Source organism: Pleurodeles waltl, chromosome 4_1 (assembly GCF_031143425.1).
Source record: "Pleurodeles waltl isolate 20211129_DDA chromosome 4_1, aPleWal1.hap1.20221129, whole genome shotgun sequence".
NCBI lineage: Eukaryota > Metazoa > Chordata > Amphibia > Caudata > Salamandridae > Pleurodeles > Pleurodeles waltl.
This window is the reverse complement of record NC_090442.1, coordinates 598,739,204-598,755,726: the sequence shown is the minus strand read 5'-3', so window position 1 is coordinate 598,755,726 and position 16,523 is coordinate 598,739,204. Positions and strand designations below refer to the sequence as shown.

Genomic DNA, 16,523 nt, shown 5'->3' with positions numbered 1-16,523 from the left:
ATATATACTGCTTATTATAATACCACAGGACTCCCACTTCGACAGGGAATGATTCAAGCATGCGAATCTATGAAATATAACAATAATGGAGAATGGGAGTTACGGGTAAGTAACAAATTCTTTACTACATAGGATCAGAGCAGCAGATGCTAATATCCTCTTGACTGTGCTTCACTCCTTCTCCATTCCTGAATCCTAGAAACATCACTCTCAGGGGACTTTGTAAGGCACCAGGTGAAGTTCCGGGACCAAGCAAATCACACTCTAGAGAGGTGGGGGAGGATCCTCAAATTCCCCGAGACTAAAAGTGTATGTCACCAGTGCTTAGTTTGAGCCCGTGGTTTCAGGTGCTCGACACCAGCACTTAATTGTTAACAGCACTTTTGACAGTCTGCCACATGGTTTTGTTTTTCTAAAATAGATATGAACACAATAACAGTTGTTTATTAATTCAATATACATTACCATGACTAATAGCTACTGCTCAAGCCATTCGTATAGGTTGGGGGGGGCCTGGGATAGTCTGAACTGTCACACTTGTAGGGTGAGTTTGTTAGTGTTTGTGTTAATGGGTGGTAATGGGTAGTGCAAGCTGCAGTGGCCTCCTGACGGGGCCCTGGCATTTACTTATTTACCAATTAAGCACTGTATGTAAGTGTCAAAACCACTCCCTGAACCCATATATCCCGTTCATGTTTAGTGGGCCATCAGGACTGCAAACACATTTATTACTTAACTATGCCGAGCGCTGTAAACTCGAGTACCTTGCACCCAACTGTGAGTCTAATTTAAAAATGTACCTGAGCCTAGTCAAGATGTTAAACTGTCCTTGTTGCCTGTGGTATTGTGTGGATTGGTGTAGGGTAGAGTGGTATGGAGTAGAATGGTGTAGCGTGGAGTGGCATAGAATGGAGTCACGTTGAGTAGTACATTTGTAGGTGTAAGTAACTTAAGTGTCAAGAGACAACACAAAAGAGTGAAACCAACATAAAGAAGCTGACAAGGAAGAACACATGTATTTGGTCCACGTTCCAGGGAGGAGTTAACACAAGAAAGGAAAGAAAGATTACAGGAGCTAAGCAATTGAAAATTGCAAATTATAGTGACAAAGAAGCATTAATTGTATACTGTGGGTGGGTGGTAAGCCCACTGAATTGTAAACTATATGTCTTGCCGCACAGCTCATACACTGTGTAGGGGAGACCTAAAAAGGGCAAGAAGCATTTGCTCTTTCGACCACTTTTGTTGCCAGGATGTGCCATGCATGAGACTGAGCATGTGTCCAGATACCACGTCCGATTGTTTACCGCACCACCGCTCGGATCAGGTGCAGAAAGCTTAACTTTCTTTAAGACATGTCAAGGTCACAATCCTGAGCAGTCTGGTTTCACGTTATTACCTTGGCTGTACATTTCACTATTTAGACGAAACGCTTAAGGAGCAGTCTGGGTGAGGATAAAGAACATAAATTAGAGGTGACTCATTTAGTGCTTAAAAAGGAGCCTGGAGGTTCTTCATTTTTGGCAGTAGTCCATTTCTTCTTTGCAATGTCTTGGCATGGCCTTCTTTTTGGCTGTAAAACTGAGAAAGTTCATAGTATACTGTACTGTAAAATGTATCGTACCAACACTTACCAGCCTCTCGGCTAGAAAGGAGCTTGTTGTTTTTAAGGGTGGTACATTGCAGGCACATTAAGCAGCAGAAGGCTAGAACGGCGGGCACCCCAGAGTGGGCAGTTACATGGGCCATAGAGCTCTCATGTGAAAACCCGGCTACCCGGGTGCCTGGGCCTCCATGCTTGGAAAGGTCAGTAGAGCAACACTGAACTTGATTAAAAAATAAATAAAGCCAATGCATAAAGGGCTGTGCAGCCACTATCCTAAATAGACATGGTTGCTAATTCAGACTGCTTGTCTGTCTCTGGAAACAGTGGATGATGGGGTTGGTCTCTGTGTGTAGTACTATTCTTACATCTTGAGAATTCCATTTGTGTGATGACAATATGTGCAAAAACATAGTGTTACCCCTCCCTTAGGACCTTATCTAAGGAATATGGATACTGATTTCAGTCTCTCATCCTATTTCATATACACGCGTGTTTGTGAAGACTTGCACAAGTGTTAGTTGCACCTTAATGTTTGCAAACATTATATGTAACAGAGAAAGACACAAGAGAGCTCAGGGCAGGTGAAAGCTCTGCACTGGGCAGTTCACACAGGGTGGCCTACAGGCCTTCCCCTAGAATGCGCCTGAAAACACCAAACATAAGTTGCTAGCAGCCAGAAGGCCAGTGACTAATACTGATGGAGGGAATACAGTCACCCTGATAGCAGCACATGAGTGACCAGATACTAAGGTCTGCAGTAAAAGAAAATGGTTCTGATGATCAGTGACAGCATCCTTCTTTTTCCTGGTCTCAGTATGGAGACATTGATGAGGAAGCGAGTTGTCTTGGGAATGAGGACGAAGCTTGTGGGGCCCTGGTGTTGTGGCATCTGTTGGCTACCCAGCCAAGCTGAGGGTAGACCATTAATTAAAACTTATGTGTTTAGATTCTGCCAAAGTCTGTGTGCACACTTTACTGACACTGGGTGATGACACTGTTGAAACGCCGTCCATAGACACTGCAGAATAGGGGTCTGGAACGTTTTCCCGAAAGTATGCAGTGCTGGTAATGGCAGTGACACGGAGATCATACTCTTTCAGAGATCACTAAAGTGCAGTCAGTTACAATAGGTGTGTGACTTTTCATTTCACGGGGTTTCCTTCAGTTTCAAACGCGCTTTAGTGCTTCTCCTTTCTGGAAAAGTGGGTCATTTCCGATATTTATTTTTTACATGGACTTCATTGTTTGGTTTTACTCTTGGGATAGTGTTATTCTACATGTCGCACATTTAGCAACAGGCTTGGGGAGGGAATTGGATGAGTCTAAACAGAGTCTCTTTGCTTTTTAATGTTTTAAAATAATTTGAATGGGGGTGGTGATTGTCCTCTTCACATATAGTGTACCCCAGAGGTGCACACTTGTACCCATGTTCTTCAGCCTGAAGGGGATCAGGTGTACTGACTGGCTGTTGCCAATGATCAGAAGAGTGCTGGCTCGGCTGCATTATTACATGTTGTCTCCAGCAACTTAGTCACTGCATTTAGGTAATAGTTTGATTTTATTTAAAGCAAAAACCTCCAAAATTAGATTTTTGCTTTTCTTGACCAGCTGTTCTCTGCTTGTTTAATCTTCATTGTAACGCTGCATTCATTTTTTATGAATTTGGAGACTTTACACTTGTTGGAAGCCAGTGTAATGCAGGCATTCCCTACTGCAATGTGGTGACTAAACTGTCAGTCAGTTTTCCACATACTTTCGATTGTAAGTTGTGACCGATCAGGAAGAATATAAAGAATAAATGGCAGATCACAAGCATGACTTGTATGATCCAATAATAAAGAACTCCATTCCTAAGTGGCTTCTGTGTAGACAGTTTTCATCAAATGAGCAGATGTCTGTATCATGCCGTTTCTTTGTTCCATTTTTGGGCGTGTCAAAAACGTCTGCATGCAAATTCTCTGACGTCTCACACAGAGCACTCAAAATTAATTGTAGACCCCGCACTTTGTTTCTGCCCCTAGTGCCCCAAGCCACTGTAGCCCAGAAAAATCAGACAGGCCACTTTAATCTGGGAGGACCAACGCTAGCCCCATGCTGCTTAACCCATAAGCAAGTAGCTGGATTTCCAACCTTTTGACATCAGTGGGCCCCCACTTGATCATTACTGGAACCCGGGGTCCCCCACTAAATCATTATTGGACCCCCGCCGAGTTATTACTGAAAGCTGGGGACATAATCTGTTAATATTATTTAATTTTCTAAGCAGTCGCGGACCCCCTGAGGAGGCTTCGCACCACAGGTTGGGAACCACTGTCCTAGATTAAGCATATCCAGCAGACAGCAACAGGAGATGGCTAATATGCAATCAGGACACACACTGAGTTTAAGAGCACTCCTTCATATCACACTGAAGAACTTCTTGGTGAGGTAGAAACAGCAGATTTTCAGTTCTTTTGACACTGAAATCATGCCCATTAAACAAGTCTGATGTTTTGTTATTTGATATTGCTTTGCTATTTTTGGAACTTAATTGTGCAGTGTTTTGTTTCGTAGTGTTTATTTCATGTAATACCTAACAATTGTGTACCAATATAAGCCATGCATTCTATCCGTTTATTTGGAATGTGCACTCTATCCCATTATACTATTGTTTAATATCATTGCACAGTCCTTTTCCTAGTGATCTGGCTCTGGGGTTTGTTTCTAAATCTGAGGTCCGATGAATCTTTCCTTTCACCATCCTGGGGTGGGAGGAGACGTATTTAAAATTTTCCCCTACAAATTACAGTGCAACCTGTGGCCATACGTTAAATCTCCGAAACCAAATAAAGTTCAAAGGGCTTTATTTCAGACTCAAAGTCAAAGTCGCATACATGAGTCTCAAAAATCATAGTGTAGATGTACAGAACCACCTAAGGAGAATTAAAGCTTCACATAATATTGAATTTAACCAGCATATACAATACTGCCAATCCAACACCGATGATGCAGAAAATAAGGAAAAATTATGCATCGTCTGAATCCAAGTTTTCCTGCCGAACCACTAAATCTAGATTCCTAACTATTCTAATTTCTGTGAAATTCAGTATTATAAAGGTCAGCACAACAGAACTTCTGTATAAGTTTGTCAAGAGTTGAAGTAGCATGAACCCACATAGAAATTAAAGTATGAGGTCTAAATTGCAGAGGTCCGCTTTCAGCAAAGGACGGGGAGAATCTGAATAATACCACTAGCTAAACCATACTTAAATCTTTGTTTTTCCAAAAGTGACATTACAGCCAAAAACTTCCAGTTCAAAACAGAATCCGAAATCACAAGTTTTGATTGACACTTTAGTCTTTTGAAGTCTTCAGCATTCAACCTTCATACACCCTCCTGCTTTGGAATTTCAGAAGAGTTACAGTTGCCAACTCGGGATACTCCTTCTGTCCTTGATAAAACGTTTCTCCAGGCGTCCTATCTTCCCTCACAATGGGCTCTGTATTAACTCGGGCTCATATCCTGACACCTGGAGCTTTATGAAAATATGTATTAATCAAGCTTTCACATTGAAGGTTAAAACACAACTCAGGCCTTTATTCTGCCCAAGCTTAAAACAAACATGAATATAAGCAAAGACACTTGCAGCACGCTCATAGAAAAAGGACTAATCCCTAGAAATACCTAATTATTGGCAATACTAAGTACAGACAGGAAAAAACTTTATGCGGTGTCAACAGGCGTGCAACTCCACCAGGGCCCCTGCTGCATAGAGGGCCAGAGAGGCCAAACTAGCCCCGAGAAGATAAACCCAAAAGGCGGTGCATCGCCAAGCAAGCAAGCACGTAGAATATGATAAACAGAGAGTCCGGTATTCCAGTAGCAGAGATGAGAAAATCATCCTTTTAATTTTGTTTAAGTCCAATACTTGATATTCGCACAACTCCGTACATACATCGATGGGTGCAGTAAAAAGAACAGCCAACGGGTTTCGCCCACCAAAGGAGCTTCTTCAGGGCTGTAATACAACATAGGGCAAAAGTGTACAATTTATAATACATAGTGAAAACCAATATACATAGAGGCAAAAATAGTGAAAAATCAAGATAGGCAATAATTAACAATGAACAAAATAAAGATACGTTTTTATGTACCAACACATAGTGAAATACCCTATACAGCGAAGTACAAATATCTGAAAATGTACAAACGTGCCAAAAATATTACAGTATCTAGATAGCATGTAGCATAAAAGCCTAAAAGCAGGTATATAAAGCCCATACCACGAGGGATCAGGAAAGGTGGCGAGAAAAGTAACTGTACTGCGAGAAGCGTGAAAAAATATATATGTCACCCGGTACGTGACCCTATGATGATACTAAGAAAACAGAAGTGAGAAAAAAGTATTGAGTTGCCAATTCAAGATGAGACACCGTTAAGATGAAATAACACCTAGGTGCAAATAAGTATAACGGAAATTAAGAAAAGAATAGTATGAAGAGAAATAAGAATAAGCATACCGCAGCGGTAACCAGTCAGTCACATAAATGTAGTCCAAATAATAAATGGAATACCTGATAAGAGAAACAAGAAATCAAGCGAGTTGACAAAAAATATACTAGTCGACGGTCAATGGAGTATAATAAAAGTAAGTGTGCAGGACAAAAGTCATTGGAACCATCTGGTCACGGGACACGGAGCGGGCAAAGGTGCGCCTCGCAAGTAAAGAAGTTCCAAGACCAAATTGCCGTGTCCGCGACGTGTATAGATTAAGAGCAACTCACAATGAAGCAAAACGGAAGTATTGTCCGAGCAGAGTTGAAGTAGAATAACCCGGTCAGAGCGACCGTATATGTAGATTCGGTGCAAGCGAAAGTGTGAGGCCGGTCCCGAAGGGTGAAAGCCGAACGGAGCCCCTGTTCGGGGCGTCCTAAGTAGAAATGCCGAACCCGGAAGTCCGGAAGGTATGGAGGAACGCAAAAAAATATTTAAAATAGAAATGGGACAAAAAAGGCGGCCATCTTAAAGTAGTGGAAACTGATAGAAGTCAATGGGCCGATAAATACAAACATCGGAAAACAATGTTTCAAAGTAAGAAGAAGAGGGGAAAAAGATAGTAACATAGACAAACATAACTTCAAAAACGGCCATCCAAAGAAATATATATATATATAATAAAAATAAAAATGCAAATAAAAAAGAAAAAAATAAAGAAAAAAATATGAACGAGACTGACTGGACGTCACCATGTGCCATGATCAAGTTAAGTATAAATCCACCACCAAAGAGATAATTGTGGAGAAAGATGAGAGGTCAAAAAACGGAACCAATGAAAGAAATGTGCCTCAAGTTCCAAAATAGTTAGATAGAAGGGACAAGTAAAAGGTGGACAAAACCTAAACTATAACCATTCAAAATATTGATGCATGGTCCTGGTATTGTACATTTATGCATCAACACAGAAGAGGCAACCAGAGACAAAACAAAATATGGTGACCATACAAGAATCAGAGTTGCACATAGAATGAATAAATCAACTTGAATAAAATACAGAAATAAATGTTTCCTGCTCCATACGGGTTACATTTAAATGCAACATGGTACAGAATAATAGAAGGGAAATAATTACACATTTCAATAAAATAAATGAATCGATATACACAAAATGTGACAGTTGAAGTTGCCTAGTCCTTAAGGATTACATTTTGGTGCAACATGAAATAAAATAATAGAAGGAAAATGATGACGCATGTCAATAACATTGATCTGCCATGATCTAACGTGTAATTCTAATCTAGCATTGTCAAACTGATCAAACCAGACATATTGCACCATAGAAAATAGTGAAGTTCATGGTCAGTATTGTGACCCAGGTCCACCGCTCGTAGGCAGCAGATCCAGGCTGCCTCCCTTTGACGTAGTGTTAATTCCCGACCACATTTTCTGTCTCTGACTTGCATGATTTACAACTCCTGATGTCCTTAGGGATTGACCCAAGGAACATTGAGGAAATCAGAACCGATTTGGGGATATCAGAGAGACTTGATAGGACCAGTGGGTTGAAACCACGATCCAAATTTACACCTACCAACACTCATAGTAACATCGAGTTGTTTATAAACAAGGTATCATCAGATCTGCATAAATGTCTTAATACACGTTTGAGAAATTGGCAACAATTTTATTTTTTTAAGTTTCTTTATTGACATTACAAGTAGCAAAAAAGAGTGGACATCGCATGGCCAAGAACCTCAGCCGACACTACAGGTGCATGTTAAAGTGCCTTTGTTCATCACTGAAAAAATATTGGAAGGAAAAAAGAGCAACAAAGAACAGCACCACAGTTAGCAGCAACATAAATAAAAGGTACAAGAATTTACATTCCCATTATAATTCCCCTCAGCCCCGCCCCTACTCCCGGCTCCCAATAATCCATTAGGTCACAGATAGAGGAATATTGTAAGTCTCCTTCTTAGATCTCCTTCTGCCCTAGTAATTAAAGGTAGCCCTTTGGTACAGTCAGCCACTCCCTGTTCCTCCCCCCCATTTGACCCTCTTGCAGTGTTGTCCAGTTATTCAGGCGTCATCCCCAGGGGGTTCCAGCAGCACCTGCGTCATATCGCTCCAGGAGAGCAAGTCAGCTGCCACCCTCTCATCCCTGCAAGCTCTCCCCATGTGCGCCACTTCCATGCCAGGCCATTCTAGCAAGTCTCTTCTCTAGTCCCTCTGTGCGTGGGGTCTAACACTCGACCAGTCAATAGCTATTTGTCGTTTACCTACTATAAGCCCCAGCACCGCAGATCACCTACTCAGTTTTTTCTTTGCGTTGTCAGGGATCAAGCCCAGCACACATTGTTTAACTGTGTGCAACACCTCCCAGCCCATCGTGTGTTTGATGTGGTGTAGTGCCACCTCCCAGTATAGCCCAATATCTGGCCAGTGCCACACCAAATGTAGGAAATCTGCCATAGGAGCACAGTGCCTTACACAACTCTGAGACCTATTGGGGTATATAGTGTGCAACCTTTTAGGGGAGAGATACACCATGTGCACCACATACTATTGAGTCAACTTGAACCTCGCACTAATCAATGCCTTGCGCACTCCTGCATAAATCTTTTGACGTAAGAGGCTTGTTGCACACATGCTGCCTAGTGTCCTCTATTCGTAGCAGCACTAGTCTGTCTGCAGTGCATGGTATATGTGTGTTATGAACCTATGGCCATCCTCCATTGAAAGTATGGTCCCCAGGGTCTGCATGGGCTCAGGGGCCTCTGGAAATGATGGCCATAGCTGGTGTGCCGTGGCCGCGGTCTTGGCGTATTGGAGAAACTGTCCCCTTCCCAAGTCAAACATCTCAATTGCATTCTGCAGCGTGACGAAATGACCCGTGGGGTACAGACCTGACAACATTTTACACCCCCCATCTGCCACCTGTCAACTGTTATTGTCCGGACTATTTGTTCAAGGGACGTATTCTCCATAACTCCAGGTCCGAGGCATATGGTGCATGCCAAAGCCCTCGCTGTACCACTCTCTTTCAGAGACGTCCCAGAAGATGGATCAGGTATGTATTGGGTATGTCTCTTTCCCTCATTAGCAGGGCACCAATTTGGTGGCCATCATGTGTGCCCTCCAACAGCACTTTTTCCCAGTTAGCCTCCTCACCTAGCCAGTGTATAGAATGCTGAATGTGCTGATCTGGGACCTCCATCCCGCCCCTGTCCCATTCTCTCTTAAGGGTATTAGGACCTAGTCTGCATTGCTTGCCAGCCCACAGGAGTTCTGTCAGCAAGCGGTCCAGGTCACGGAAAACCCCCATGGGATCTCATACGTGGCTCCCTTTGGGACATACAAACATCTAGGTAGAACCACCATTTTTATAAGTGCTATTTTCTCCATCAGAGTCCGTTTCAGCGTGTTCCAGAATGCAATTGAGGGGCACAGATTGCAAATCATACATTTGTCCTCCACGACCACTGATTCTGGCAGTTGATCTATCGGTCCTAGCAAAGAAGAGGGCTGACTTAGCGATGTTGTCCTGAGAATTCCCAGAATTTGAATAGGACATTAAGCAGGATTGAACCTGATATATCAGTGGTGTAAGCAGATTGTGGCATCATCCGCATATAGTTACATCACATGGACTTTGCGGCCAATCTACATGCCCAAGGCGTGTCATGTCTGCCGAAGACGACAAGCCATAGTCTCCTCCGCAAGAGCAAAAATCAAGGGGATTAGTGGCAACCCTGTTCTGTACCCCTCTGTTATAGGATCTCTGCTGAAACATAACTCCTAGTTTTCACTCTCGTCTTCAGGCCGCTATAGAGTAGTTTAACCACTGGATATAGTTTAGACCTAACCTCATCCCGTCCAGGACCTGCCCTATATAGTCCCACTGTACTAAGTCAGCTGCTTGTTCTATGAATAAAAAGGCAAGTGCTTATTGGCCGTCTGACAATTTAGGTGCAGGCAGAGCATGTGTCAAGCAGCGCAGGTTACTCAGTGTATTGCGTGTGGAATAAATCCCGATTGATCTGTGTGGATCAAGCGTGGGAGATGAGGGAGCAGTCTTGCCGTAAATACATGACTAAGGAGTTTCTGATCGACATTCAAGAAGGAGATCGGCTGATAGGCACCTGCTTCCAGGGAGTCCTTTCTGGATTTCAGTATTAAGACAATATGAGCCTCTCTCACAGAGTCCGGGAACAACCCCCTCTCCAGCACTTCAGCATATACTGGTAGTAGTTTATCTGCCAGGGTGCCAGAAAAGAGCTTATAAAATTCCACTGCTCCTCTCAATTCCTGCCGGGACAGTGGGGCTCCCAACATGTCATGGCCCTCCGAGGAAAGTCAAAGCTACGGTAGCCCCACCAGGTACTCTGGGAGCAGGTAAGCTTCCGCCCCGCACTCCAGAGCGGTGTATACCTCATGCAGATGCACCGCGAAGATGTGATTGATCTCCTGTTGGCTTTGTACAACGCGCCCCTGCCAATCCCTGACTGCCAAAATTGGCTGTATCGAAGTTTCAGACCTAATAAGTCATGCAAAGTGGTGACAGAAACTACCTCTCCCCTTATCACCCCCATGTATCATATCCTCTGCCCAGGTTGTCAGATAGGCTTTTGTAAACGGTACCTTAGTTCACAGCCCTTGTGACGTTGTCTGTCCCAGTCTTGCAGTGGAAACGTTTTTGTTTTATTGTGTCTGGATAACAATATTCATCCAATTTCAACATGACCTAAACAGATATTACAGTACCTGTTACATTTATCAAGTATAGGTCTGAATCTTTCTTCTGTCAAGGTGCATTTTGCAGCCACCGAAGATCTTTAAATAATTAATCTTTATGGTCAAATACACTTATTAAAGAATTTTTAAAAAGACTTTCAGAGCTTTACCTCCATTCGTAAATCCTCAAATTCCTTGGCAACTTAGGGGGTTATTACAACTTTGGAGGAGGTGTTAATCCGTCCCAAAAGTGACAGTAAAGTGACGGATATACCACCAGCCGTATTACGAGTTCCATAGGATATAATGGACTCGTAATACGGCTGGTGGTATATCCGTCACTTTACCGTCACTTCTGGGACGGATTAACACCTCCTCCAAAGTTGTAATAACCCCTTTAGTACTGTCTTGAGACAGCTAGTAAAGACATTCTTGAAACCTATTCATACTGCAGGTCTCAAATAGGTTTCCTGGACACTGGTGTTGCATCTTGGCCTCACTTCAGCAGGAAGAGTAGATGAGATACAAGTTTTCACCATCAAAGAGCCCTATGTGCTGTTTGGGAATGATCGGGCAATCTTATAAAGAAATCCATGTTTTATTCCCAAAGCACCATCGCAATTTAATCCAGTAGTATTAAAAACTTTCTTTCAGAACCCCAAAGACATGGTAGAGGAAACATTGCATACCATAGATGTTAAAAGATTCTTTAAATTTTATATTAGTAGAACCAGTGCTTTCAGGAAGACTGACAGCATAGCACGTTGGATGTCTGCAGCCATGTTTTTTGCTATACCAAAGCAGGTAGACCCATGGACGTCATTTGGAGGCACCCAGGTGTCACAGCTGCGACCCCTGGTTCCCCCTTGCGACCCCTGGCACTGCCTTTGCGACCCCTGGTTTCAGAGGTGGCACAAGCAGTGCTAGAAACACAGTGGCAGCTCGTCGTTATGTTGGTTGGTTGGGGCTCCTTTCTCTTTGTTTTCGGTAAAAAAATATTATTACACTAACAGTGAAAAATGTTTAATTAATCAATGTTAGTGTAATTTAAAAAATGTAGCACAATTCGCTGGATTAGACCCTACCTCACAGCAGAGGTAAACCAAAAAGAAAGCTTTTACATGTATGTTGTGTGCGTGCTTGATGGTGTGTCTCTTTAGATGAGCGAATGTGCGTGTGTAAGTGTGAATGTGTTTATGTGTAGGCATGTGTGTGTGAGTGGAATTGAAGGTCAAAATGGGTGTGTGACGTCACTTCTGCTACCCCTGACATTTTGGTGAATTGATGTTCATGGGTAGACCCTTAACAAGATCAGTGAGAGCACATTTGACTAGAATTGTTCCTACATCCATGGGTCTGTTTGCTGGTGCGTTTATACAACAAACATGTAGAGCAGCTCTATTTGAACCCAACCGTACAGAACGACTCAGCAGTGGGTGAAGCAGATTTACTGCATCTGCTCCAGTAAGATGAGCCTGATATGTACTTATTCTTTCTGACCCATTTGTGATATTGAGTCTAACATACTTATTGTTCAGCTGCTTGAGATTCTGGTGCAAGATGTGAATCTATGGAAGATCCAGTATTGGTAAAGGAAAAAAGTTACTTACCTGTAACTGCAGTTCTCCAATATTGGCATCTTTCGTAGATTCACATGTGACCCACCCTCCTCCCTCAGAGGTTCGCCATTTCTAGATTAAATGTTATCATGAGCACTTGTGGTTAAAAAATTGAAGCATAGTAGCCTCTGAGGAAAGTGGTTAGCAGGGTGCTGCTACCTGACTGGCTGAAGTTTGATTCATTTTAAATGATATGAATTGGTTACAAAATATGTTTCACACCCTATTGAATCTATGTATAACACAGTACTGCTTCCTGTTTATACCACGGGACTCCCAGTTCGAAGCGGGGAATCAGAGAATGATTCAAACATATGCTTCTGTGAAAGATGCTAATACTAGAGGACTTCAATTAAAGGTAAGTAACTTTTTACCTTCGGCACCTGGTGCTTTCTCCAACCATCTTGTGACTGTTTTTTAAATAAATGATAATATCATATTTCTTTTGCAGACTGGTTTAGTTCTTGACAAGAATGAAAAACATTTCAGTTAATTGCGGTCTTTTTTTAAAGTTGTATCAGGATTCTTTGGGTTAACATATTTTTAAGACGATGCATTCCTATTTGAATGTTTGCTCTTCGATCTATTGCTTCTGCATATTGTCATTAAAAGTTGTGGCAAATGGTTTACATTTATCTAAACATCCATACGGTTTTTGATTCTGGGATTGTTTTGACTTCATGAATTAACAGAACACTTAGTGAGGCAGTGGATACGTTGCAGCTCTTTCCAAGGTATTTTAAATGAGATACCACTGCTTACTTCCTCAGTTTTTGCCATTTTGTAATTCTGTTAATACAGAAGTATCTCATGCCAATCTACGTTGACTTATTTTTATTAACCTTGGAAGGGAGAATGTGCCATGATTCAACTCTGTGGCCTGTAGGCTATCCATAGCTCTCTGGAAGATGCACTGACCCATGTAACCTCCACCTCAAATGATATTCTAGTTTCTGATGTTTCATCAGTTCAGTTTTTCTCGTGTGAGCTCGTGTTTGTTTTTGGTGGCTTGAGTTAAAATGCCCTTTGCAGTGATTTATGTTTCTTTCACCAGAGGACTTAAAGTCGTCCCGGATGAACAAGTGATCGAAATGTACGAAGGTTCGCATGTCCCTTTAGAACAAATGAGTGACTTTTACGGAAAGGTGAGTTGGATAACTTAAACTACCTTTATTTTTAAGAAGTAGTAGTCAGTTTATGTGTGTTCTTTCACTATATTTACTGTTTTATAAAAGTTTACTTGTTCCACTTTCTCCAACAATTTATAACTAGAAGCTTGTTTTCAAGTGGCATACTAAGCCAGGCAGATTGGTCAGTGAGGAGTCAGTGGTGTCCTTCACACATCAAAGGGTCCTTTATTGCTGATAGTTGCTAGAATGAGTTCCAGTGATGTTAAGCCAGGGAGCAGGGCTATAAAGTGAAAATCAAGCCTTGCTCAAGGTTTTAAAACTAGGTGAAATGGCTCTTGCGATTTACTGCCGAGTTCTTTGTGACGAGTGTGTTTGTGGTAGAAAGAACACTACAGCCTCTATAATAAAACATACATTCTCAAAACCTAGTACACGTTTCTCTTTGCAAAGATCTAGACAATTCCAGTGTATTTGTAGGGAAAAATGCACGTGTGTGTCTCCCATTTGTTAACTGCACAGTGTATTACTAAAAAAAACCACCCATCCCTCTGGTGAGAAGTGTTTCCCACGATGTTTGAATTAATGTTTCTGGAACGCGTGGCGTTGTTTGTGTGCAGAGCTCCGAGGGGAACACGATGAAGCAGTTCATGGATATATTCTCCTTACCAGAGATGACGCTTCTGTCCTGCGCCAATGAACATTTTCTAAAGAATAACTTTGACTATGAACCTGTCCACCTCTACAAGGATGTCAAGGTAATTCAGCGCTCTTGCGTTTTCTCTTAATTAGAGATGTCCATGATCACTATATGCACATTACTTGAAGCTGACTTTCCTGATTTGTGAATGAGTCTTTTTATTACGTTGTATCTTGCATTTTTTAAACAGCCCCTCTAATAGAACTAGAGGTGGAATGCATTGTGGAAAGAGGGTATTAATGCTGTGATTACGTTCTAAGAATGAGAAGGCCAGTGTTGGAAAATATGATCTAATGCTAGAGTTCTAGTTATAAATGTGACTATTAATCATTAAATATGCAATGCGTTGTCTAGTAAGGAAACTAGTGCTGGGAATCAGAGATCCATACGCGAGTTCTACTTTTGAAAAACAGAGGCTGCACAGCCCTTGAGTTGGCAGAAGAGGCTACTGCAGTGATCCTGTGATGGTATTGTGTACAATTCTACAACCCAGGATGTATGGAGTTATAGCACAGTATACAAATTGGCTTGCAGTTTGAAGAAAATGGAGCATCGATCAAAATATGGTTTGAGAGTTTGAAGCTTAAATTTCACATTAGGACATGCAGCCAACACCGCTTCATTTTACCAATTACGTATAAAGGGATGGGTGACTCCAGAAGTAATACTTGCAAGGAAAGACCACAAGATAGTACAGTCTTCTCATAAGAAACTGTGGTCACAGGACTGCGGAGGGCAGGCGCTGCCTGCAAGCACAGGCAAGTATGTAGACAAGCAAGAGCACGTTAAGAGGGTTTAATTGTAAGTAAGGAAGCTACTTGTATATGACAAGTGACCTCTCCTGGTAGCTTAGAGAAAGCCCTTTGGATCGATTCCAGCAGATTGCTCTCTTAAGCCATCAGCAAAGTTGAAGTTTGACCTGCTGTTATAGAGACTACACTGAGATGGGAGGTACTCCAAGGAACGTGGACGCAACATCTGAAGTCTTTCACTTATCTGATCGGAACCGACACCAGATCAGAGGTCACACTGGAACAGATAATCGGAGAAAAACTAATAACCAGAATATAGGATAGACAAATATCAAGAGCAGAAAACTGGATGATTGGAAAGTACAGGAGGGAAAAATTGAGGGTACATACTATACTAGTGTTAGTTCATAATAGGAGGGGCAGGGAGTGTAGAAGAAAACCAAGCCAAGAAATTATGAGCAAAGCTTCAGAAATCAAGAGAGGTTCAGAGATCAAAAGTAAGCTGTACCTAACAAACACTGGGACAAGTAGTGCCCTGTTGATACTAAGAAACCTAAACAAGGACTCTGAACAAGGATCTCAAGGATGTACCCCACAGGCACTGCAACAACTAATGCCCTGCTGATACCTAAAACCAGCAAAGTAATAAGGCAGACAAAAGAAACCGATTCAAGGAAGAAAAGCACCACTGCCAACCTAGTGCGTACATGGTCAGAAGCCCAATAGGCAAAATACTGAAATATAGTATACCAAGCAGAAAGGAAAGGCCAGAAACAAGGTGAAACTGTAAGAAAAGAAGAAAGAGATTAAGCAGAATGCTGCACAAGGCAGCCACAGGAAAGAGGGCAGGACACTTCAAAAGCATTAGCAGGATTCTGGCTTCTTTTCAGGATCTCACTGAAAGGCTCACTAATGCAGGCAACTTGGGTACAAAGTTGGAGCACCCAGCAACATCAGTTTACAGCCTAAATTCTGCAGGAGGAAGCCCCTCTTTCCAGCTTACACCTACATAGGCTAAACTGGTTGGAACACAGAAGAAGGGTGAGCTAGCTGCAGCAGAGTGTAAAGGAGAGCAGTTAATGCTTCCCCTCAGTTGCCCTCCTGATGTATTAAATAAAAATTCCACCAGTCAAGAAATGAACAGAAGTAAATTCCGAATGGAACATACAATGATTTGGTTTCAAAACAGTCCAAGAAAATGCACAAGGGAGTACAGGGTCAAGCTTGATGTGACAATATAGTGTTCATATTATAATCAGATTCACTGAAGATCTCATATCCATGTCTCGGGCATACGGAACGCATAAAAGAACCAAATAGATCAGTAGTTGGAAAGCAAACCGTGGAATGGAATCTTTTCTGGACAAAGAGGATTAGGAATGCTTGTGAATGAACATTGGAGTGTGACAAAGTACCACACAATTGTTTCGTGATCAAGGCAGGCCACAGAAGGTCTTCAACTAGTACAACTTGATTTCTGAGCAGGAGGATCCTGATATAAAGGCATA

At 42.1% G+C, this 16,523-nt stretch overlaps 1 protein-coding gene across 2 annotated transcripts in view; it reads left to right on the top strand.

The window, feature by feature from the left end:
• The window catches only part of NT5DC3 (5'-nucleotidase domain containing 3), a 390,067-nt gene that overhangs the window by 183,104 nt on the left and 190,440 nt on the right, over positions 1 to 16,523 (top strand). For both annotated transcript variants that reach the window (XM_069228992.1, XM_069228993.1), the window contains exons 5-6: positions 13,491 to 13,581; positions 14,184 to 14,321. In XM_069228992.1, coding sequence (XP_069085093.1) covers positions 13,491 to 13,581; positions 14,184 to 14,321 — 229 coding nt within the window. The remainder of the gene's footprint in view (positions 1 to 13,490; positions 13,582 to 14,183; positions 14,322 to 16,523) is intronic.